The 24,215-nt window shown below is 42.2% G+C and overlaps 1 protein-coding gene and 1 non-coding gene across 2 annotated transcripts; both read left to right on the forward strand.

The window, feature by feature from the left end:
- The first annotated feature begins 2,209 nt into the window (after positions 1–2,209).
- On the forward strand, positions 2,210–21,755 carry ARL6IP5 (ARF like GTPase 6 interacting protein 5). The gene is made up of 3 exons (XM_060631556.3): positions 2,210–2,492; positions 17,801–18,018; positions 20,131–21,755. The coding sequence occupies exons 1-3, from the start codon at positions 2,317–2,319 to the stop codon at positions 20,301–20,303; spliced, it is 567 nt and encodes a 188-aa protein (XP_060487539.1). The 5' UTR covers positions 2,210–2,316; the 3' UTR covers positions 20,304–21,755.
- On the forward strand, positions 5,320–5,423 carry LOC132679965 (U6 spliceosomal RNA). Its single transcript, XR_009610446.1, has one exon. It is a non-coding gene; the product is annotated as a U6 spliceosomal RNA (small nuclear RNA).
- Positions 21,756–24,215: the final 2,460 nt, after the last annotated feature.

The raw sequence follows: 24,215 nt of genomic DNA on the forward strand, positions 1-24,215 counted from the left end.
AATTAGAGACAGCCAGCAATGAAAGTAACAGACATGCAACAGATTTTTTTCATTGGAATGGAATATATCATAAACTATTAGACTATCCACTGTGGTTTGTATACAGACAGATAAATATTCAGGTGGCCCTGTCTAGAAGCATAAGTGTGGACATAAGAGCCCCAGGAAAACCTTTACATTGAATTTGACCCCCTGAATGAAAAGTGGCAAAAAGCTGCTACTAATAGCATTTCAAATAGTACCTGACATAAATTAAGGATTCCACATCTGTCCATTTTTATTTGAAATGATTTTGACAAAGGTAGAAATGTGTAGTGGAAAAAAAAATCATATGAAGCCAGAGAGAGAAGCATGATTAATATTTTATGAGAGAGGGAGAAGGAAATCATGGTAAATACAGTCATATCCAGCTTTTTTTGTTGTTGTTTATTTTTAAACCTCTTTGGAGGTTTAAACAAACAAATTCATTCTTTTTTTAAAGTAAGCTCCATGCTTGGGGCGCCAGGGTGGCTCAGTCGGTTAAGAGTCCGACTTCGGCTCAGGTCATGGTCTCACGGTTCGTGAGTTTGAGCCCCGCGTCGTCTGTCGGGCTCTGTGCTGACAGCTTAGAGCCTGGAGCCTGCTTCGGATTCTGTGCCTCCCTCGTTCTCTGCCCCTCCCCCACTCGCACTGTGTCTCTTTCTCTCTCTCTCAAAAATAAATAAACCTTAAAAAATTAAAAAAAAAATAAATAAAGTAAGCTCCATGCCCAATGTCGAGGGCGGGGGGGAGGGGGTTGAACTAAAGACCCTGAGATTAAGAGTCACACACTCCACCAACTGAGTCAGCCAGGTGCCCCTAAACAAATAAATATATGCTGAACAAACGTTTACTGCATATCAATTGCCTATGATCAATGAGGAATCATACTATTACTAAAAGACATGTGACAGCTTATGGTCATGCAGTCCTGAGCAGTTGGAAGGGTCTTGGTCACAGCTCCAAATGCTCACTGATCTCTCCAACAGGTGCAGGGTCCTAATGGGGCTGGTATGCTGGTCACGACCAAGATCATTTTTTCAGCTAGCCCACAGTGCTGCCTCTTGAAATTCTTAAGCCCCAGGGAATTCCTCCACACCCTCCTACTTCCTGTAACTGATCACCAAGGTCTGGCACATCTCTACGGTGCACTCCTCTTACTGTAATATATTTAAGTTAGTTTCCACTGCATTGCAAGATCCCTGAAGGCAGGGCAAGGCTGAATTCTTCTTACCTTTTTAAAAATCCCCCACAGTGTTTTTATAGTGCCTTGAAAGGACTTAAAATTTATGTGTTGGCATCCTACTGAAGTTTTCAAACTTTTAGTGCCCTATCAAGCCTACTCAGATACAGCCACACCAATAAAACTGCAAGATAGAGAAAAATCAGAGGATGTTCATAATAAAGCACTGAGAATAAATCAGGTTAAAGCACTATTAATACCATACATATGAATCATGGACTGTGCTATTATTAATAACAATAGCAGTAATATCTAATTGTAAGCGATTACTGTACACTATTGGTCACTGCAGACCATTGTTTGCTTTCAAATGTGAATGACCTCCCAGCTCAAGGCTGATGTGACTCGAGTGACTGCAGTATCAGAATAGCACAGAAGTTCAATAATTTTGTCCAGAAAAGACAGAGTTGCAGGAGAGAGAGAGAGAAGTGAAAAAACAAGCCAGCCTTTCCATTCTACACGTCCTTCTTTCCCATTTTGCCAATCTGATTTCACTCAGTGACTCATGGTGAAACAGAAAGCATGAGAATTGCATTCAGATGTGCAGAGGTTAGTAACTAGTTAGTTTTCAAAAACAGCTCATCTTCAGTAACACTATAGTTGCCTTCCATTCCATTTCTCTTAGACTGGCATCTGAACAGCTGCAAAAAAATTTCCTTAAAGTCTAGAACATTCTTAGGTTAAAGACTCAAAAGGGATATTTTAAAGGAGGCTGTGTGTATTCAGACTGGTAGGGAAGTCATTGCCATCTCGCTTCAGCCTGGGGACTTCCGCTGGTTTCTTTCTATCATTTCATCTCTATTTTGCACTCTGCCCCTGGCTCTGCCGCGAGACCCCACTTTTCCTTTAACCACCAACCTCTTAGAGCCAATCAAGAAGTAAAGAAGAGGAAAAACGCCCGCCCGCTCCCAATTTCTTTCGTTCCGCTGCTCACCAACCTCAGAGCCGACTGAGCCAGAGAGGCTGTCAACTCCAACCCAGCTCAGCTGATCGGTTGCCGCTGCCGCCGCCGCCAGATTCCAGAGGGGGAAGAACAAGAAGCTGAGAGACCAGACATGGACGTGAATTTCGCTCCGCTCCGTGCCTGGGACGATTTCTTCCCTGGCTCTGACCGCTTTGCCCGGCCGGACTTCAGGGACATTTCCAAATGGAACAACCGCGTGGTGAGCAACCTGCTCTATTATCAGACCAACTACCTGGTGGTGGCTGCCATGATGATTTCCGTTGTGGGGTAAGTGGGGTCCCCCTCCGGGGCACCGATCGAGGGCGGTACTGTGGGGCTCCGGTGCACAAGATCCCTGGATGTGGAAAAGCTCTCCACACCCAGCCTCCGCCCTGGCAAGCGCAAGCGGTCAAGCCAGTGGAAACTTGTCAGGGCGAGGCCGCAGCCGTCTTGTGGTCCCCTTTTCCATCCCGCGCCTCGGGCCCATAAGTGGGGGGATTCCTAGGGGTGAGGACATTTTGCCAGCTTCGGACAAGAAAAATGACTTTTTTTTTTTTCCTCTCTGTACCCTGATTAGGCACTTGCTGAAGGAGATGTTCGCAGTGCCCCTGTCTTGTAAAAATAAGAAAGAGGGAGGTGGTGAAACCCTATCCTGGGGCTGGAGGGAATGGGCGCCGCCCTGGGAGACTTGGGCGACGGGGTGTGGATCCGGATTCTGCATTCTGGGGTGTTAGTGTAAAAAGGGTACCAAAGAAGGGACGTGTTTTGTCGATCTCTCTGCGTAGTGCCCGCCACACTGTACAAGGAATCTGAGCTTGGGAGCAAGAGGGTGGGTGTTCCCTGGTGACGCATCTCCCGGTGTGGGGTGACGGCTGCGCTGACCCCAGGAATGGGGTTCTCTTGCTTTTTCATCCAGGAGCTGTCAGGTGTGGTCACTCTTGCTGCTTTCACTTCCTGGTGTCGGTGTATTCAAGGCCTTTTCAGTGCCTGATCTGAAAGTGTTCTGTGTTACATAGGATTCCACCGCTTCCAGCAGACGCACCTGCTTTACTAGAAACCACATTTTCTTGTAGTTTACCCCTTAAGAAATGCTTCTCTTACTTTTGGAGGATGGTGATATTCTAGATCTGACTGATTCTACGCCCCTTTAAAGAAAGAGGCAGCCTCAGACTTTATAAAGGAACGCGCTTGCCATTACAGAGGGGAAGTGCAAGCTGGCCTGGGAGAAAGAGGAGAGAGCCAAACTTGGAGGGGGTGGGAAAGGCCAAAGAGGGTGGTTTCTTGAGTTGCTTTGCTGGTCTTTGGCTTATTGAGTCACTTCTCTGTGCCAGGCTCGGAACACAACAAGATCAATCAGACATGAATTCTAGCCGATGGACAGGTGGCAGTTGTTGAGAAGCCAGCCGTAGGACCAAGTACCCAGCACAGAGGAGAGAGAGAGTTCGCAATTTCCAGATGTGGTTCAGAGTAGTTGCCCCCATGCGGAAGAGAACGCTCATTGGTGGGATTTGGTAGACAGTGACACAGGCCCTCATTCTGTGTTGCTTGAGGAATCACCAACTCTGAGAATGGCTTAGTGTGTGGAGGGCACAGGTTCTCAGCCCTCTTTGAGGGAGGGTGGCTGCCAAGAGGCCTGAGGCAGCTGCCTCCAGAACCTTCCCCTAACCTTATGCTTGAGGCTCCTTTGCCAGAATGCTAAAAAATGTCTTTAAAACAAAAACCAAATAGTACATAGGATTGTATCCGTTGGTTTGCTTTCTTTTTCTTTGCTCCCTCTTGGGAAAGAAGCAATCCAGACATTTTGTCTGGTGATCTAGAGGTGAGGCTTTTTTGAGGTAGCCCCCAAACTTTGTTAATCGGGCAAAGTTTGACCCAGACTCATCAAATGTTCAAAGAAAACTGTTGCTTTTCAGAGAGGTGTACTGCCCAGACCAGACACAGGCTTTGATGGAATCCATTTTTCACTGTGAAGGTCAGGGTCCAGCCCCCTGGCTAAATATAGCTCCCTCATTATGGTGCCTTAGCCTACTAATTCAGGCAGTTTGGAGTGTTGGCCTTCCCATTCTCCTTTTCAAATAGGATATGTTGGTTGGCAGTGACATTTTTGAAGATAAAAGTGAAAAAGAGCCATCTTTATTTTTTATTGACCTTATTTTTAAAGCCATACAAAAGATGCAGGCCAGAAGTAAATTGTTTTGAAAATTACATGCGTGTAAAATAGGAGATTTCCTCCATACTGCAGTAAAAATTTGGTATATGATCCTTGACTGTTTTCTGTGTCCACAAACACACATTCGGTAATTTTTCCACAAATGACTTTTTTCTTTCTTTATAATCTAATAACAACAAAAGCAACCATTTATCGAGGTCTCCGTGTACCAGGTACTTTGTTCAGTAATTTACCTGTATTATTTTGTACAACCCAATGAGGTGAGATGACATGATATTATTATCGTTGTTATTATTGTTGCTGAGGCTCAAAGAGTATAAATGACTTGCTTAAAGTCACAGACCCAGTCTTGTGCTCTTAACTACTATGCCATCTTCTTATGAGTCATGAGGTTTAGAATTATAATCTCTTAAACCTGGAAGAAACCAAGTATCTTCAGGGTCAGAGAGCTTAGTTGATTTTGGAACATTTCTCATTCTAAAGAGAACTCTCCTCTCTTGATGATGTCAGTAGATGGGTGGGTCAGAGCAGTATTAGAAGCTGTTTATCTGGATCCTCTACAGGCGTCTGATAGTTTCCTATGACATCTTGGTACAGTGTGTGTGAAAATGTCACCTGGGTGTTTACTGGATAAAGAACCGTGTTCAAAGGGTGTTCTGTCCCCTAAGAGTAAGGAGGGGCCTCAGGGCATTGTTAGAAGGCTCCAGCCTCAACTGTGAATGCTCCTGTGTTGAAAACTGGCTTGGGTGAGGATGGAGAGAGCCTGTTCTTGCGGATTGCAGAAAGGAAGAAGGAAAACCAAACACCTATCATCTAGCTCCAAAGAAGACACAAAGGGCTACCTTGGTAAAAATGGACAGTAAGAGGGATTAGGATAGAGATAAATCTGTACATGAGGGCTGATCAGGCAGGGCCTCATAATCCATGGGTAGAAGTTTGGTCTTCATGCTCAGTTCAGCAACATATATACTAAAATGGGAATGATATATAGATTAGCATAGCTCCTGTGCAAGGACAACGTGCAAATTTGTTAAGTGTTCCATATGAAAAAAAAAAAAAAAGAATAAGGTCGGTCTTCATTCTAAAAGCATGGTTTACCAGGCATGTGACTTCCTCTCAGTAGATCTACTCTAGCACTAAACTAGCACATTAGTTTTGAGTAAGTTTCTTAGCTAACAGCCCTTGTTGAAGGCGTCCTATCTCCTGGCTCTTCAAATAGTAGAAAGTAGCGGTTAAGAGTGCAAGCAACAGAGCCAGATTAAGTGAATTTTAAATCCCAGCTGCCAGTCATTAGCTCTGTAAGCGTGGACTTGAACTACGCCTGGTCCTCAGCCTCCTCCTCTATAAATGAGACTAATTATAATACCTGCCCTCATAGAGCTTCTATGAAGATTACCTGAGTTAATACAAACAAGGTTCTTAGAATAGTGTCCGGCTCTTAGTTTTTGTTCCACAAGTGTTACTTATTATTTTTTTCATCATTTGGTATGATCATGGAGATTACTGAAACACGTAGACAGCATCTTTACCCCAGCAGCTGTATCCACCCAAGCTCCAGCTGCCAACTTACCTACTCCTGCTTCTCCTTCAAGATGCAGGGTTGGTACCATCTCTTTGAGGAAATATTTTCCCTTTTCCCCTCACTCTCTTATGTTAATTGGGCCACACACCTGTGCCTTTATCTTTCCTGGTAGTTACCTCACAGGCTTTTAAGTTGTCTGTTTCCTTGTCTCTACTCTGGACTATAAATTCCTTGAGGTCAGAGACCGTGGGTTTAGTGTGTGATTATTTCTTCTTTTTCTTATTGTGGTTATCATTATTTTTATTCGCTGTATTCCTGAGGCCTACTATATAGCAGATGCTTAGTTGGTGAATGCAAATGTAAATAAATGAACAGAAGGCCTCAACGTAATCACGGGGGCAGCTTTTAACCTACCTAATGGAACAAATTATTTTGAAGCACACAGCAACACGTTAGTACATAGCAAGGAGATGCTCCTAAAGTGATTCCAACTGGGTCGTTGCTGACAGCACTTGCTACCCGTTGGTCAGGATTACTGTCGTGTAAAACATTCAATTTAGAAAAGATCAGAAGTCAAGCTCTTCACTAATTCCTATTGCCCTTGTCGAATTTCGGTGAAATACTCTCCCGCAAGTTTTCTCAACATCAGCACTGTGACAATTTGGATCATATAATTCTGTGTTGTAGAGAGCTGTCCTGTGTATTGTAGGACAGTTAGCAACATCCCTGCTGTCTACCTTCTGAATGACACTAGCAACCAGGCTCTCAGCTGTGACAGTCACAAATGCCTCCAGACACTCCAGGTGTCCCCTGGGGGTCAAAATCACCCCTGGTTGAAATCACAGGGGTGGTAACCTTGGCCTTGAACTACACCTGCTCAAGTTTCTGTGGCCAGGAAAATCATGATAATTTAGTGATCACCTTCACTAAATAAGTTGGTTTATAACAAGTTACAAAAACAGAGTTCTTGGCAGTTACTTAGCAAAACAGTTTGGTTTTAGCTCCCAGCTTCTGACTTTTCAAACTTAAGAATGGAGCAGATTTGAAACTTACACGGCTTTGATGATTATCCTTGATTTATTAAATTTGTTATGCTATCATTCTTTTATTAATCTGCCTGGAAGACTGTACTGATTCCACCGACTCAGACTTTTTATTTTTTGACAGAATTCTGGCAGTTGCTTTTTTAGTTTTCTGCTCAAAAGTTCACTTGCTCTGGAATTCCTATAAAATAGGAATTGTATGACTTTAGTTAATATAAAGTACATTAAGACCTAGCAAGTGATAACAATTCAACATTAGCTGCTGTTATTATATTAAATTCTAGGTTACAGGTATACTTGAAATTCTAACAACTTGTGTATTCTCTTAGAAGTATTAGAGGATGAATACACTTCAGTGGTTTTGACATAATTGCAACTTGTGCTTCTTGTAAACACTTGGGTTGCTTTCCTTGAAGACTTCAGTTTCCTTTTGAGATTCAGGCATCACTTCAGAAGAGGTTAAAAGGAATAGCATAAATAACAAGCTGGGAAATGTGTGTTTTGCTGAAAGTGGCTTTGCATTTTTAAAATCAAGATTGAAGAGGACCTAACTTACCGTCTCCATCCTTGACACGATACATCTTGGCACTAAGTATTCTTTTTTTTAAGTAATCTCTATGCTCAAGATGGGGCTCAAACTCACAATCCCAAGATCAAGAGTCAAGTGCTCCACTGACAGAGCCAGCCAGGAACCCCTAGATACTCTTCTTACCTCACACACAGCAATACAAGTCTCTGCCTCTATTTTCAAAGTGAAACGCAAAGGCAACACCTAACTACACTTGAAGTTTAAATGCTCAGTATGGGATACAGTCTGATTGTGGATGGAAATTGCTTTGTGCTTAATAGAATGCCAAAAGAGTGGAGCTGGAGAAATCTAAATCTGTTCCGGGCCATGGAACAGCAGCATCTCTCACTCTGGGAGTTTGGAAATGCAGAATTTCAGGCCTCTTCCCAGCTGCTGGGACCTACTGAATCAGAGCCAGCTTTTCGACAAGACTCCCAGATGATTCATAGGCACATTAAAATTTAAGAAGCACTGGTCTGGTCTGGTTCAAAAGAAACATTGAGAAAATTTAAATAAGTGTACCCATATGTGCAGGTGTTAACTTCAGAAATTCTACATATATCATTTTTGGAATGGTCCAGGATCTTAACTCCCCAAGAAGTTTCTGATATACATCCCCAAGTGGAAGTTGAGAAGTAATGATCCCATCGAACTCCCAATTTCACCAATGTAAAGGCTGGAGTTCGTGTGGCTACTTAGAACCAAAAACTGCTATTAAATAGTAGCTTCTTTTATTGATATGAAGTACTTTTTTTGTTAAATCATCCTGCAAATATTCTGCATCTCCTATTTAACCTAATTCATCTGAACAGCTGACTCTCATACATTTGTAATTATTGGCCTGTCTTATTCTCACAAATTCCCCCCTGCCATCGGGACTCTTATTTCCTGGCATGGCATCAGAAGCGCCAACCACACACAGAATATTCAAACATATAAATGACTCCAGTGCATCTGTAGCCAACAGGCTCATTTATTTTCATTTGTGTATGTTCAGGCCTCCCCTTTAAGACAGCACCGTGTAGCCGCTGAACAAATGAGCCTGTATTTTCTTGAAGCACCTCTCCACCATGTGGCCTGTGGAGGTGTTACCAGAGGGTGAAACCTGCAGCTGCCACTTTATGCTACCCGTTGTTTGAAATGGCAAGGGATTTCTGGAAGGCTGGTACTTCTGTTTGAAAAGAGCATTGCTTTAATCTCTTCGGAATGAGTGTGGTCCTATAATACATTCTAAGCCTTCTGGCTACAGCCTTTGGTATTAAAAAATGGTCAGATGGATTATACCTTTCAATGCTGCAAGGATGAAAACCCCAAGTTTCTAGATGGTAAAGGAAGATCAGGGTAAGAGAGCCCTGGGATGGTCTGAGTTGGAATGTATTAAAACATTTGTAGATGAAATCAATTGCAGTGCTTTTATGCCAAAACCTAGTGGAAAGGTTTTTGAGATTAATCAGCTTCAACACCAATGCTACAATATTACTCTTATTTTTGTTGTTTTATCCATTCACTCCACAGAGTATGAAGCATTTACTGACTTCTCAGGCACTGCGCTAGGAGATACAGTGCAGAATAAGAATCTGTGATCCCTACCTTCATCATGCGTAGTATCTAGAGGCTGCAAGATGAAACTACACACATAATAATTAATATTTATACAAGCATAGCAAGTGTGCAGAAATACCTACACAAACATATTCTTTCCTTTTTTTTTTTCTTAATGTTTATTTTTGAGAGAGCACGAGTGGGAGAGGGACAGAGAGAGATAGGGAGACACAGAATCCTAAGCAGGCTCCAGGCTGTCAGCACAGAGCCCGACCCGGGGCTCGAACTCACAAACTACGAGATCATGACCTGAGCTGAAGTCAGAAGCTTAACCTCCTGAGCCACCGAGGTGCCCCAAACAGATTCTTTTCAACCCGACTTATCTCATTTCTCCTGTACATTATGATGCCAAATTTCAAAACTCAGGTATTAAAAATGGGAAAGGCATTGAGTATGTAGACAGAGGAAAGGGTAATTATAATTTTCTCTTCCTCACCTGCAGCTGACATGTCTTTTACTCAGTTCAACGAGTATTTACTGAGCACCTACTCCGTGTCATACAGTGTCTAGGCCCTGAGGATATGAGCAGGAATACAACTCCACCCTGCCTTCCTAATCCTCCTAGAATTCATCTTCTCCTGCTCTCCCATACCTCTTTATCTACACTTGAGGTATGCACATGCAATGTTGGCATGTCTTTCCCTGACGGGTGATGTGCTTCTTATGAGTACAGAACTTTACGAGGTCTGTCAACACCCAATAAAATTTTAATCTCAAAATTCTTCATCTAATAAGGGTTGTCTTTCATTAAATGCTTGGACACCATTTATGCAACCTTGTTCTTGGCTTCTCCCCACACACTTTTTAAAAAAAACACTCCCACCACCATCAGTCGGGGTTGGTTGTTTCTGTCTCCTTTTCTACTTTAGGATTTACAGTGATTCTGGATAAGTGTGCAAATGAGCATATTTGGGATTCCTGGCCCCTTTTGTAGAAGGCAAAAGCTCTCAATCTACTTAGTAGGGGCCAAGACCTCTGTATAAGAAATTGAGTTCTAAAAGATGAACTTGACCTATCCACTTAATACCAAATTTGTGCAGCACTATTGGGAATTTCTTATTGTTTTTCTTTTGGGCAAATGAATTCTCTCCTTTATCACTCAGCTTCAGAGTACATACCCGTAAGATCCTCCTTTGTCTGTTGCATTGGGCTTGTTCTCTTACTTCAGAGAACACTTTCAAGCCTGTGATCTTGGACAAAAGCTGCAGGCTGCCTCTCTGTTCTGCAAGTGTTTACCATAAATAGGATTTCTCACCCTGCTCTTAGATGGAGCCTTCACTAATGGGGACACCGAGATGGCAGAAAGTCCATCCGGAGTAGGAAACTGAGGCTTTGGTTCCTGCTTCTACTTATCTGCTTCAGTGTGCCGTGAGTGTGGCTCGTCCCTCAGAGAAACAGAAGGGAAGGCAGAAATTGGGTGTTGGTGGGAGGTGGACAGGAGCCTACTTGTAAGATGGAAGATTATGTGTCACCAGGCTCATTTGCATTTGCCCAACCCCAGCCTCCTCAGCCAGCGCTGTAAGAACATGCCATGTGAAGGCGATTTAATTTACTTTACTAAAAGGATTCAGAAAGAACAGTTTGTAAACAAATATCTTTCTACTGCAGCTTAAAAGCATTATTTGTTGTGAGGGTAACCATAGGTTCCTAATTGCTGAAAGCAATGATTAGTATACACGAGAGCCCATTATACTATTCTCTTTACCGTTGTATATGTTAGAAATTTGCCGTGATGCAACGTTTAAAAGGGATTAGTGGCCATCTAATCAGAGCCTTGTACGCTGTTATTTGAAGCTGCATCACTGAGGGAAGTATGAGATGTATGGCTTCTAAACCAGGCCCAATTTATTATTTATTAAAAATAAAATAAGCCATTAGCTTCATAAACACAAAAGAAAACATGGGGGTTCATAAGATATGTCTTATTGTGAATACTTTTTTTTTTTAATTTTTTTTTTCAACGTTTTTTATTTATTTTTGGGACAGAGAGAGACAGAGCATGAACGGGGGAGGGGCAGAGAGAGAGGGAGACACAGAATCGGAAACAGGCTCCAGGCTCCGAGCCATCAGCCCAGAGCCCGACGCGGGGCTCAAACTCACGGACCGCGAGATCGTGACCTGGCTGAAGTCGGACGCTTAACCGACTGCGCCACCCAGGCGCCCCTTATTGTGAATACTTTTGACATGCCAACTGCTGCAAAGACGATGGATCATTTGGATGTGAATGTTTAGTTTCATGTTGCCAAGTACCCAGGATGCAATAGCTATACATCCACAGCAAGAATGCAATAAATACTATGGGTCTTCCTACTTCAATTGGTTAAGAAAATCTCAACGTTAGGTTACTATGCCCTTTCTGTGACAAAAGAGACAGGCTCCCATCCCACTTTCAGTGCCCTGAAGGCTCCTTTGCCTGGTGATTATTAGGCCTAGGCGACACTGATCGTGTTGACTCGAAACTGATTCGTACCTTTCCATTTATACATTATAGTCAGAAATATTTCCTGCCAAGATGGAAGCCAGGTAGGGAAGCTAAAGCAACCATGGGAGACCCTCGGGGTTATCAGAGGAGTCACAGAGCAAGAGGGGCCTACATAGACAGGTGTGCAGGAGTACAAGTCTTCCTCTGCGCCACCCCACTCTCCCTCCTGGCCCCCAGCCGTACTCATGGCAAGACTTACCAAGTTCCTCCTGCTGGCCAGCCAAAGGGCCCTGTCACCCCATCCGAACATGTCATGATCATTAGAACTCCCATCTGCACGGGCATTCACATAAAGTTTCCTGTTTTTCTTTTTCCTCTGTTTGTTTCATCACAACTCTGTGAAGGTACAAAGACAGGGACTATTTCTCCAGTAATACTTAGTGTACAATGAGAGTAAGAGTGATTCATCCAAGACAAATCTCCCATCGCTTCACTCGTGGCCATGGAAAGTTCCTGGGCTTCTTTTAAATAACATGAAAGTACGCTAGATCCTTACTTACCTTTCTTCTTTCTTTCAACAAACACGTATTGAATACCTACTGTATGCCAGGCCCTGTACCAGGTGCCAGGGAGACAACGTTACAGTCCCGGCCCTTAGAGAGCTTCATCTCTAGTGCGAGACAGACATTCATCCAACACGCAGTCAGGTAAATGTAAAACCACCTCTGTGATCAGGGCAATGAAAGTGAGGCCTATGGTGCTATCATGTGGTCAGCAAGATGGATTAGGCTGGGAGTTGAAGGCAGTAGGAGTGACTCAGGCAAAGAATGGCTTGTGTGCAGGCCTGTGGGGGCCAGACCCAGGGCGAGTTCGAGAAACCCCAGAGGACGGGGTGTGGAATCAGGAGGCCGTGTACGAGGAGAGCACAGCCGGGCTACCAGCCCTTGGTCCCCTCATACTCATTATTAAAAACACCCCTTACTCCTGGCAGATGCAGTCTAAGCTAGATTGTGTAGTGAGTGAACTGTGGCCTGGACTGGCGCCCCCCCCCCCCCCCCCCCCCCCCCCCGCTTACCTCAGCTGGGCCTCCACCTCTGTGTGCTGGGTTCAAACTACACAACTGTGTGTAGCAGCCCTGGAGGTACAGGCAGGCAGGAGCCAGACCCTGTGGGGCCTTGGAGAATGTGTAACGAATTGTGTTTTTATTCTAAGAGCAAGGAGAAGCAAGAGAATGGATGGGTGGATTCATATTTGCAGTGACTCTTCTGGCTGTTTCAGGACCACAGCAAAACATGACCAATTTAGAGAGAGCCACTGTGAGTAAATTGTTCCCTCCCTTTCTTGGTGAGTCAGGCTTCCTCAGGAACCAAACTACAAAAATAGCTTTTTGGGTTAGAAAATTGGAACTCGATGCGAAGCTTCTTCCCCTGCCCGGAAAGTGTTTCACTGCCTTTTTGACTCTTGTTGGCATTGTAGTGTGACAGGAGTCACCAGGTGTGCCCTTGACTCGATCTGAGAACCTCTGTTTTGGTGAACTTTTATCGCCAACTCTATAGTTGATGGGTTTGAGGACGTACTTACTAACCTGTCCGTTCGTTAGCTTGTTTATATGTAGAATGAGATGCATTTTTCAAGATGTGTCCTAGCTCTGAAGTTCTGTGACCAGCCAAGATTTTTCTTCCCCCTTCAGGGACTTGTGCTAAAACCATAGCTATAGCTACCTGATTCATGTTGGTACATTGAGGACATGTGTCCACATCTGCTTACAGCAACCTTCTTTCAGAGAGAAGTGAGAATGCCACGGGATTTCCCAGAACGATGCTTCATTGCTGACCCCAACTGGAAGAATACTGAGAAGGCGTGGGGGAGGTTCCTGAAGCTGCTCAACAATGCACAACGGGTTATAGTATGAATTGCTGTCACACTTACATCAGCTGGCACCCTTTTCTCTCCCCTAGACCCCTAGAAATAGGTTTCTTCGCTTCTCTGGGCCTTGGTTTATTCATCTGTGCAACGGGACTGAACTGATTTATTTTTGAACGCGCTGCTACAGGATTCTGTGATGGGATTGTAAACCTCTTTACAACCGTGGATGTTTCCACTAGAATTTTTAACCATTACATTTATTTATTTATTTACTGACTTACTTATGGAATAGGATGTGTATGCATATAGGTATATATTTTTATCCCACAAGAGGAAAACATACTGAATGCTTTTGACTTGTTAAACTAGGTCCCATTTCCACCAAGGACAGAAAGTTACATTTGTCCTCTCCCTTTGTCCTCTCCACTCCTCTCTGTCCTTCTCCCTCCCTTCTACCGCTCTGCCTTCCTTCCTCCCTCCCTTCCTCCTTCAGGGATTACCTGTAAGTGAAACTCCACCATCAGAGCCCAGTGGCAGTTGTGCCCATGAAAGCTGGGGTAGCATATTTATGGAAGTTTTTTTTCCTAAAGGTTCTTGGGCTTTCTTGTGGGTCGCTGTGACTAAGAGCCCCGCTGTTGACTAAAAGCTTTGCTCATCTCAGACAAGAACTGGCTCCCCAGTTCCTGCACTCATTGGAAAATGAAATTAAACTCTAGAGGGTGGTGTAGGTGTTTTATTTTCCTCCAAGTGCAGGGAGGCGCCAAGGCATTGGAGCGGTACAAATTTTACTCTTTGTTAGAATGGAATGGCACTTCAGAAGAAGGGGGGAAATCGTTTCTGCTCCGAGTAACTTTGTTCATTTTTTTTCCAGCTTGGAAACTTGGTTACTTTCTAATTATAGACTGTGTGGCTGGGCGTGTTGTAAGCTAAAACCAGTTCTATAGGGCTCTGTGCTCTGTTCTTTTCCCTTGACTATGAAGAACAGGAACAGGTGACAAGCAGATTTGGAATTGCTTGAGTCAGGCCTGGATTTTTTGTTGTTCTTTGTCCTGGGTTTTATTTAGACATTCAGCATAGATGCCTATTTTACTTCAACAGAGAAAAATAGACAAAGCTTGGCATACTCTTGATTTTATGCTTCACCTCATGAATCATTTTAATAGGTGTTCTGTAAAGAACTGAGTAGGATACCTTTGCTACTTTGCTACCAACCATCCAACCATCCATCTTTTATTTGCACTTTATGCAAAGTGTTTCCTTTAACTTGAACCCTCCACTGTAGTTTTTTGAGTTAATGTAGATCTTTGCTTTTCTTTACAGCTGAAAAATATTTGGGTGAAACTTATAAACAAATGGGGGTAAGCTACCCATGATGCTACTACCCCTGTATAACCAATGTAGTCTTTCAGGATAATTTCTTCTGGAATCTTTTGAGAGCTAGGAATGAGATTTATTAATCGGTGACAGTTCCTGGGCCTCTCCACTCCATTTCCTCACTGCCTGCTGAAAAAGATTTTATTTTTGTCCTAATTCTTCCTTTCTCCAGGCCTATAATTGTCTTTCCCAGATTCTGGGCTTAAATCAGTGGATAGGGCATAACCCAGATAAAATTTTAAAAGAGAGAAAAGTACAGAGTGACTTGTGGCCCCCAGATGATAAAGAAGTGGTGAAAGACAGACAGAATAGTTCATGTTCTGGGTACTGGAAAAGCCTGGAGGAGTGGGGTGGTGAACCCTGGCCAGAAGAAGATCTTCAGAATGAGTAGGGAACCAAGGTTTGGGTCGGAGAAGGAACAGCTTCGCTATGAAGTATGAATTGAAATTGCATTCATGTTATTGGAGAGATGACGGAAGTAAAGATAGGCTGTTGTAGCAAGCCTGTGCCAAGCCTGGGTTGGGATCAGGGAGCAGTTGCTTTTATATTTTTATATTTTCCTTTGTTGCATGTTCATTTTATTTCTAATTACAAAATAATATACTAATTGTGAAGCTTTCTACTTCTGAGCTATACTATATGTATATACATACATACATATATATACATATATATATATACACACATATATATGTATATATATCGCATGTATATATCTATATATGTATATATATCTATCACATGTATATATCTATCTCCACCTAACAGAATTACAGTTGCTTTTGCCCACTCAATATATTATTAGTGTCTTCTTTTATTATTAAGTATTTAAAATAGCTGTATATACCACCTCTAGGCAATTGTTGGCCATACACATTATTTCTAAAACTTTTTAATCATATGCCACTCATGTGAATATTGTTACAACTCAATCTTGGCATTTTTGTTTATTTCTGTAGACTCTATTCTGAGGAAGAGATTTATGGCCTGTAGGAGGATAAGTATTTGCAAGAGTTTTGAATGAAATAAGCAACTTACTATTATGGGATTTAACTTTAAATTATGTACTCCTATACTACTCTTACCATTGTTTAATAGCATGCATTTTAATAGACCTTCTTAACTTTTCCAAAGCACTTTCACATTGATTATACCCCCAATTTCACCCATTAAGGCATGTGATACTTTTATCTGAAACTATTTCAGATAGCTTTTATGTTTCAGAAGGTAGAATCAGAGCTACAATTTAAAGGGATTAAAAAAAAAGAGAAGAATCTTAGTTGTCCTGAATATGAATCCTGCTCTGAGTATGAATCCTTCGTCTGTTTTATTTCAGTGAAAGTAAGCTCTTGGCTTCACTTTCCATTGCCCCGTTTGCTTCTGTCCCTCATCTCCAAATCTGTCATGTTGATATTCAGAGCATGATGAAAACACACTGACCCTCATTGTCCTTCCCAAGTAAAATATGCATCAAGCCTATTGTGAGGGTAAGAAGTTAGTAGCTCATGGGACTTGCTGATCACAAATGTCACATTCAGTGTTCTGTATTCACTGTGGGTTTGGTTAAGAGTGGGGGCTGTAACACCCAGTCATTCTCTTATGAAATACTGGATCTAAGTTTTCTTCTTTATTATCAACAGTAATGTAACCTTTGACTCCTGTAACAATGAAGCCAGAGGCTCTGTGCTTGGAAATCTCCATTGATAACCCATCCCCTAATGATACTCTCAGCCCTTTTAAAGAATTATAATGGATTCTCTCTGCCAAGAGTCATATACTCAAATGCCTCCATGGGCCAGGCAGGTTATGTAAGAGAGAATGCAGGGCAGCTGTTAGAAAAACAACGATCAATGGCAGCTCAATGGGGGCCTCTGTGTCAGAGATGCAGGAGATGGTGGGAGGACAAGAGCTAATTGGAGAGCATTTGTTCTATCTGAAAGAGAAGGTGCTCCAGCCAGTGGCTGACATGTGGAAAAGTGGGCCTACTGTTGTTAAATTTTCTTGTTTATAGGAGAAGTTAGAAATCACAAGTTTTATGGACTTTCTAAACAGCGCGATTCAAATAAAAGTTCTGTAAACACCATCCAATGCAAACACATATGTGACAGTAGGCTGGATCTGGCCCACGGAGGCCGTCACATGACTTGCATCTGTTGTGGCAACTCCTATGAGGATTTGAATAAGCCTGCAGAGCTCAGAAAATATGTGAGCACTGTACTGGATGTGCACCAGAGCCCAGGAGATAATGAAAGTGAAACAGCCCCTTCAAAAGAGGCGGTCTCGGGGCGCCTGGGTGGTTCAGTCGGTTAAGCCTCCGACTTCAGCTCAGGTCGCGATCTCGCGGTCCGTGAGTTCGAGCCCCGCGTTGGGCTCTGGGCTGATGGCTCAGAGCGTGGAGCGTGCTTCCGATTCTGTGTCTCCCTCTCTCTCTGCCCCTCCCCCGTTCATGCTCTGTCTCTCTCTGTCTCAAAAATAAATAAACATTAAAAAAAAAAAAAAAAGAGGCGGTCTCTTTTAAATTTTAAAAGGCCTTTTAGCTCTTCGCTACCATTACTATAAGAATGAGGACCACTCTCGGCCATAGGACTGTTGACATTTCAGAAAATGTCAACATCACGCTGCAGGGACATACAGTGTCCTCAGACTTATCTGTGATATTTTACAGATGCAATAAAAGCCATGTATGGATTTGGGGCCGGCGGGGGGGGGGGGGGGGCGGAGGAGGGGGGGGGGGGAGTCTTTGAAAATTGTGGACCTCTAATGAGACGGACTGACCGCTTTGGTGGGAGTCAAACTACCCAAGTGTGAATCTTGGCTCCACCGTTTTCTCACCTCTGTGCCTCACTTTCTTCATTTGAGAAATAAATTAATAGCATCTGCCTCATCGGGTTATGAGGATTAAATGAGCCAGTTTAGATAGAATGCCGAGTAAGTACTCAACACCTGATTTGCTCTTCCTTACCTTTCTGATCTTCCCTTCCTGCTCCCACTACTGCTGACCCAGGCTCCCTCATTTTTTCGCATTCCAGGTTCCTGAGCCCCTTCAACATGATCCTTGGAGGCATTGTAGTGGTGCTGGTGTTCACGGGGTTTGTGTGGGCAGCACACAACAAAGACATCCTCCGCCGGATGAAGAAGCAGTACCCCACAGCATTTGTCATGGTGGTCATGTTGGCCAGCTACTTCCTCATATCCATGTTCGGGGGAGTCATGGTCTTTGTGTTTGGCATCACTTTTCCTTTGTTGCGTAAGTGAACCTCAGTCTTCTTGTGCCTTAAACAAAAAAATGTAGGAGCAATTGTTCATTGGGAATATCCTACCCTGTTTCTTCCACATGTTGACATGTCTGCAAAATTACCCCAAGTTTCTGAAACAGCAGATCAAGGCTAATGGTGCAGTAAGTCCATAGATTTATGTCTACTGGGTGCCTGCTCTGTGCCAGACACTCTTCTGGGGCTACAACAATAAACAAAAGAAGTACAAATCCCAAGTGGCACAACAAGAAAGTTGTACAGCCTCCACTGGCCTCCAGATTGGTCTGATATTCAAGTCTGTTCTCAATCTTTAAGTGCCATTCATACTGATGCATTCATACTGATGCATTCATACTGATGCAAGAATGAATGTATTTCATTGGGAAGTAAACTAGTTACTCTCTAGTTACTCAGTATATCGTGTTTAGTGTCCAACTTTCCTAAGTCTGTAAGAATAATTGGCCCAGAATATAGTTACCAAGTACTCCAGTTCTGGTGAAGAGAACTAGATATTTTCTAAATTTTACATACATTGTTTGCTGAGATCCCAAACACTCGAAACCTGAAATAGAAAACAGATATAGTTCCAGTCTCATCAGCAGAAATCTACTTAAAATTCAATTATATTAAGTGACAAGAACAGTCTCTTAACTTATTAATAGCATTTCACATGTGTATTTTTTCCATTAAATAAAATCAGTTGCTTGTTTGGGGATATGTGAGATTAAGCCCAGAATATTTATAGATGGATCCCACACCTTATTGGAAAAAATATTTCAATCAGCAAAGTCAAGACTTTTAAAAATATTCCTCACATTTACCCTATATACTAGAGGCTCAGTATTTCAAAGATTCTGCTTTGACACACAGCTTGTTAACTTCAGTGCCTTTCTACATCAGGGCCTGAGACAGGCCAGTGTAATGAAATGTATCATAGGTAGAGATCAAGGGTCCAGATTTTTCTTCCTAGACATGCTGGAAACCAGCCGTGTGCTTTGGACCAGGTATCCTATATGGGCTGTAGTTCACTCATCTATAAAATAAGGAAGTTAGACAAGATTAGTGACTCCCAGACCTTGATGATTTTGAGAATCATGTAGGACACTTGTAAAAAGCACAAATTTCCCAGCCATATCCCTTAGAGATCTTGAGTCTGTGAGTTGACAGTGCTCCTCCCCAAAACCTGTATTTTTAAGAAGCTAGTCAAATGTTTCCAATGGCCAGTCTAGATTGGGAGCCTCCAGATAAAATGCACACCAGTGTTTCTTAAAATGATGGTCCAAGATCACCTATATGAGATTCATCCAGAGTGAATATTAGCATTTTACATTGTGGAAACCTACCTCAGTCTTACTGGTCTGAATTTTGGGTGGTGGAGACCTAGGATTTGCCTATGTAACAGCTCTGCAGGCAATTTATATGTACACAGCAGTTTGAAAAATCGCTCCTGGTAGATCACGTGGGATGCCTATTTAAAATACAGATCCCAGGCCCATCCCTCTAAGGTTCTGGTTCAGGAGGTCCAGGAGAGGGACCAGGGAATGTTTCTCAATAAACAACATGAGTAATTCTAAATGATCAAGCAAATTCGGGAAACTTTAGGGTACCTGACATGTGTAAAACCTTTAGTTTTTATCTATACATCTATATCCATCACTTTGGAAAAATGCCTCAGGAGGTGCCTCCAAGGAGGACTTCACCTGATCATCCCTGATAATCCCTGAATTGAGCATGAATTCCTTTCTCGAAAACTTTGTGTAAGGTTTTTATGTAAGTTGGAATCACACTGATTCACTTTGAATTTCAAGCCATTTAAGTGGCAGCTAAAAAGGTAACAATATGGACGTGAAAAAGAGAAGGTGTGGTTGGCAGATGACAGTCCTGCCTGCTGTGTTTTCCTTCACACACAAAGAACACTTAATATATGACTTAAACAGCTTTATATCAAGTCCAAGGATCCATGTGAGGACTTGGGTAAATTGGAGAACCAGACTGGACTACAGCTAACCGTGGCAGTTGACCCAAAGTGTGAAGATGGGGAGCCTAAGGCTGCAATGGGCAAAGAGCCGTTGCTTCCGTGCTAACCATGTTTCTCTTTTCTGTAGTGATGTTCATCCACGCGTCATTGAGACTTCGGAACCTCAAGAACAAACTGGAGAATAAAATGGAGGGAATAGGCCTGAAGAGGACACCAATGGGCATTGTCCTAGATGCCCTAGAACAGCAGGAAGAAAATGTCTCCAAATTCGCTGACTATATCAGCAAAGTGAAGGAATAAATATAAGGGCTGCCACGGACATCCAGGTGTGGTTTGTCCTTATGCAGACCTAGTTTCCATTTGTGTTCTTGAAATAGGAGGTGCCTGTACCACCCAAGTATCTCTGGCAGCATGCATGTATAGGCCAAGCTGTTAACATCTCTGATGTGACAGAGGGAAGCCCTCAGAAACTGAAAGAATCTACCCTCCTATTATGCCTGAAGTTTCAAGTGTGTTTATGCAACTGATAGGAAATGGATCACACTTACTTCTTTAGAGAAATAAAAAGAATTATGGATTGTACAGCAACAGTACTGTTAACTTGTAGGAAAAAAAATAATTGTAAAGTATCAAGGCAATATGAGTAAATGAAAAAAGACTGTTAAAATAGATGTCATGTGTTAGCCTGTTTTAAGCACCACCCTCCTCCCCGCCCCCACCCGCATCATTCTCCTCCAAAAATATTCCCTGGGACTGTAATATGTGGAGTCTAATTTAGTTTAGCTTTTATTATTCTTCTTTTAAAATCATAGATGATCTGTATCACTTTACCACCCGTTTGACGTGCAGTGAAAACTGGATAAACCAGTTGTTTTTATTTTGTTTACAAATAGAAAGATTGCTGTTTAGGAGATATTTTGTCAAGTTTTTACAAATTTTTAAAATGCTAGTAATGCCTTTTCACTAGCAGGTATTTGTTGCAAATTAAATGTCATCTTCTTTAAGGAGGTTAGAGCTACGGAACCTGTATTATTCTTGACAGTCTTGTTAAAAAAAGCAACAACAAAAAAATAAAACTTGAGTTCTGTTTATATTGCATATTTCTTGTTGTTATGGCAAGAAGGTGTCCAAGATAATGTTTCTTGTATTTTTTTCACTGTTTAGCTTTTAACTGGAACATTGAGAAGGAAGGAAATCAATGTGCATTTTATTAATTCCTTAGGGGCACAAAGAGAACAATAATGGCTAATCTTTTGAAATCTGAAAAGCATCTTTAGATGACCAAGCAAAAAGACATGAACGTGGGAGTGATCAGCGGCTTCTGCAAATCATGAAAATTTTAGATAGCAATTGTTACGACCACATGTTTTTACAGATAGGCATTAGAATTACGACAGCATGAGTTTATATATCCTTTTACTTTCTTCCTTTTATTTCTCATGTATTTAGAAATAGGTTATACAAAAATGTTTTGCTTGCCAATTGGGTGATTTCATAGATGAGTAGAAAACACTTGGGTTTCCCTAACACTGAATTATGAAGACAACTGGAGTGGTACTTACCGGAGAGACTCTCTGTACATCCTAAGATAAGAAGCAACTGCATATGCCATTCCCATCTTTCTTGCGTTTTTATTCCTCAGCCAACCTGCAGCCATCATCTCTAGCACAGCGTTACCACCGTGACTTCACAGCCACGGTCTAGAGTTTGTACCCTTACCCAAATATGGAGAATAAAATTTATCAAAGATTTTCTGTGTGTGAGAGACGTTGTTTATTAATGCACATCTGTGCTAAATATCTGGGAGACTCGGTGACAACCCTTTAAACAACGAGGATGTGCTATACTGCACCACCCGCTCTGCTCGTGTTTCAAATACACTAGGTCCCCCCACCACACGTCAGTTACCTGCTGTCAGCCTCAGTCCAGAAGCAGATGATCCTCCTTGTGACACATCGTCAGGAGGTCCACAGTAGCTAAACACTACACATCAGAGCGCCTACAACATTCCCTCACTTCATCTCATCGCGTAGAACATTTCTCATCCCACGTCATCACAGAGGAGGGGTGAGTATGTACAATAAGTTAATTTTGATAGACAGACTGCATTCACGTAACTTTTATTACAGCATCATTGTTCTAGTTTATGATTTTTGTAGTTAATCTCTGTGCCTGGTTTAGAAGCTAAACATTCTCCTAGTATGTACAGGAGAAAAACAGTATATATAGGGGGTTCTGTACTATCTGTGGTTTCAGGCATCCAAGGGGGGGTCTTAGGACATATCCCCACTGGATTAGGTGGGGACTATGGTACTGTTTAATAAAACTTTAACATTTTATTAATTTCCAGCTGAATAACATTGAGTTCCAATGGGATCCTGTTCTAAACCTGACACACTTTAGCCCCTTCCACTTTCTACATGAATTCTGTAGAAAGAATGCAATCTATTTGGAAAAAGTGACAACTTAAATAAAAACTATACTCATTATAATTACTAACGGTTGGTGGTCAATTCTAGAATAATAACGATATACACATGTAGCATGTAAGTGCTATATATTATTGCATTTTAAAAACAAATTAAAGGGGTGCCTGGGTGGCTGGGTCGGTTAAGCGTCCGACTTTGGCTCAGGTCATGATCTCACAGTCTGTGAGTTCGAGCCCCGGGTCGGGCTCTGTGCTGACAGCTCGAAGCCTGGAGCCTGCTTTGGATTCTGTGTCTCCCTCTCTCTCTGACCCTCCCCCTTTCATGCTCTGTCTCTCTCTGTCTCAAAAATAAATAGAACGTTAAAAAAAAAATAAAATAAAAACAAGTTAAGGGGTACCTGGCTGGCTGTGTTGGTAGACCATGCCACTCTTGATCTCAAGGTTGTGAGTTCGAGCCTGACAATGGGTGGAGAGATTATTTAAAAATAAAATTTTAGAAATTGAAAAAACCAAGTTTCAAGTGATGTTACATCTTAGGAGGGTGACTTATCTACGTGAATACCTTCCAGAGGACACTGAAGAAGTTAAAATCTTCACCTAATTTTTAGGGTAGGAGTCGGTTGATGGAAAAAGTGTAAGTAAGCTGCTTTACCTGTCTCTTGACAAAATCTGTGCACTGAAACAGTAAGCTATGAATTTGAATCCTCTTTTCCCTTGGCACATCTAAGAATAAATACCTCTTTTAGGACTATTAGCACTCGTTGAAATTCCTGACTTTATTAATACTGTGGCTATACAAACAAAGGCACCGGGCTTTCAAGAGCTTCAACTACTAACAGTAAGCTTTTAAACATGTTTAGAGCACTTTGCCCAACAGCATTTAGCCTCTCGATGTAACATTGGAGGAAAAAACCTCTCAGCCACTGGCTATTGTAAAACCTGATTGAAACTACAGCTATTCAAATGTGGATACTTTTGCACACACTAAACTATCTTTAAAAAATGTAAACACCATATTTCTTTCCCATGGCCTGTCCTTCTAAATAATGTTATTTTTTAACTTTCCCAATTAGGGCTATTCTCTCCTAGCCTGTTTTGCTTGTTATGTACCACCTATGATTATATAAAAGGAGAAAGAAGGCAGGCACAACTAACTATTCACTTGGGTAAAGAAGAGAGAAAAGGCATCAATGTGTGGTTTTCTAATTTCTAATGTTCACGCCACTTCTATATAAAAGAGTCTAAGGGTGCCTGGGTGGCTCAGTTGTTTGAGGGTCTGACTTCAGCTCAGGTAACGATCTCATGGTTGGTGGGTTTGAGCCCTGCATGGGGATCTGTGCTGACAGCTCAGAGCCTGGAGCATGCTTCGGGTTCTGTGTCTCCGTCTCTCTATGCCCCTCCCCCCCACCTTCAAAAAATAAAAAAAACATTAAAAAATGTTTTGAAGTCAGATTCTATGCATCTAGTGACTAGAATGGATAATTAAGGGCTCTAGAAACTTGGAAAGAGGAAAGAACACTGGGTTTGGAGTTGTCTGGAAGATTTTTATGGAGGATTATGACCTGATCTGGTCTTTAAAGATGGGTAGGGCTTTTGTAATGGAGAGCAGGAGGGAAGTGTTTTGAAGGTGTTCTACAGAAGGGCTAACAAGAGCAAAGGCATAGGCTGTGCATGAGGATGTCTTATCAAGAGGAGCATAAAGAATCTGTGGCAAATATGACTAAATCGGAAACAGACAGTGGAGGGCCTTGACTAATACAGTAAGAAATTAACAGCTAACCCTG

This window comes from Panthera onca, chromosome A2, assembly GCF_046562875.1.
Source record: "Panthera onca isolate mPanOnc1 chromosome A2, mPanOnc1 haplotype 2, whole genome shotgun sequence".
In the NCBI taxonomy this organism is placed as follows: Eukaryota; Metazoa; Chordata; class Mammalia; order Carnivora; family Felidae; genus Panthera; species Panthera onca.

Coding starts and splice junctions, on each gene's coding strand:
- ARL6IP5 (XM_060631556.3), top strand. CDS start 2,317: ATGGACGTGAATTTCGCTCCGCTCCGTGCCTGGGACGATTTCTTCCCT. Junction 2,493..17,800: donor ATGATGATTTCCGTTGTGGG/GTAAGTGGGGTC, acceptor TTCGCATTCCAG/GTTCCTGAGCCCCTTCAACA. Junction 18,019..20,130: donor CATCACTTTTCCTTTGTTGC/GTAAGTGAACCT, acceptor TCTTTTCTGTAG/TGATGTTCATCCACGCGTCA.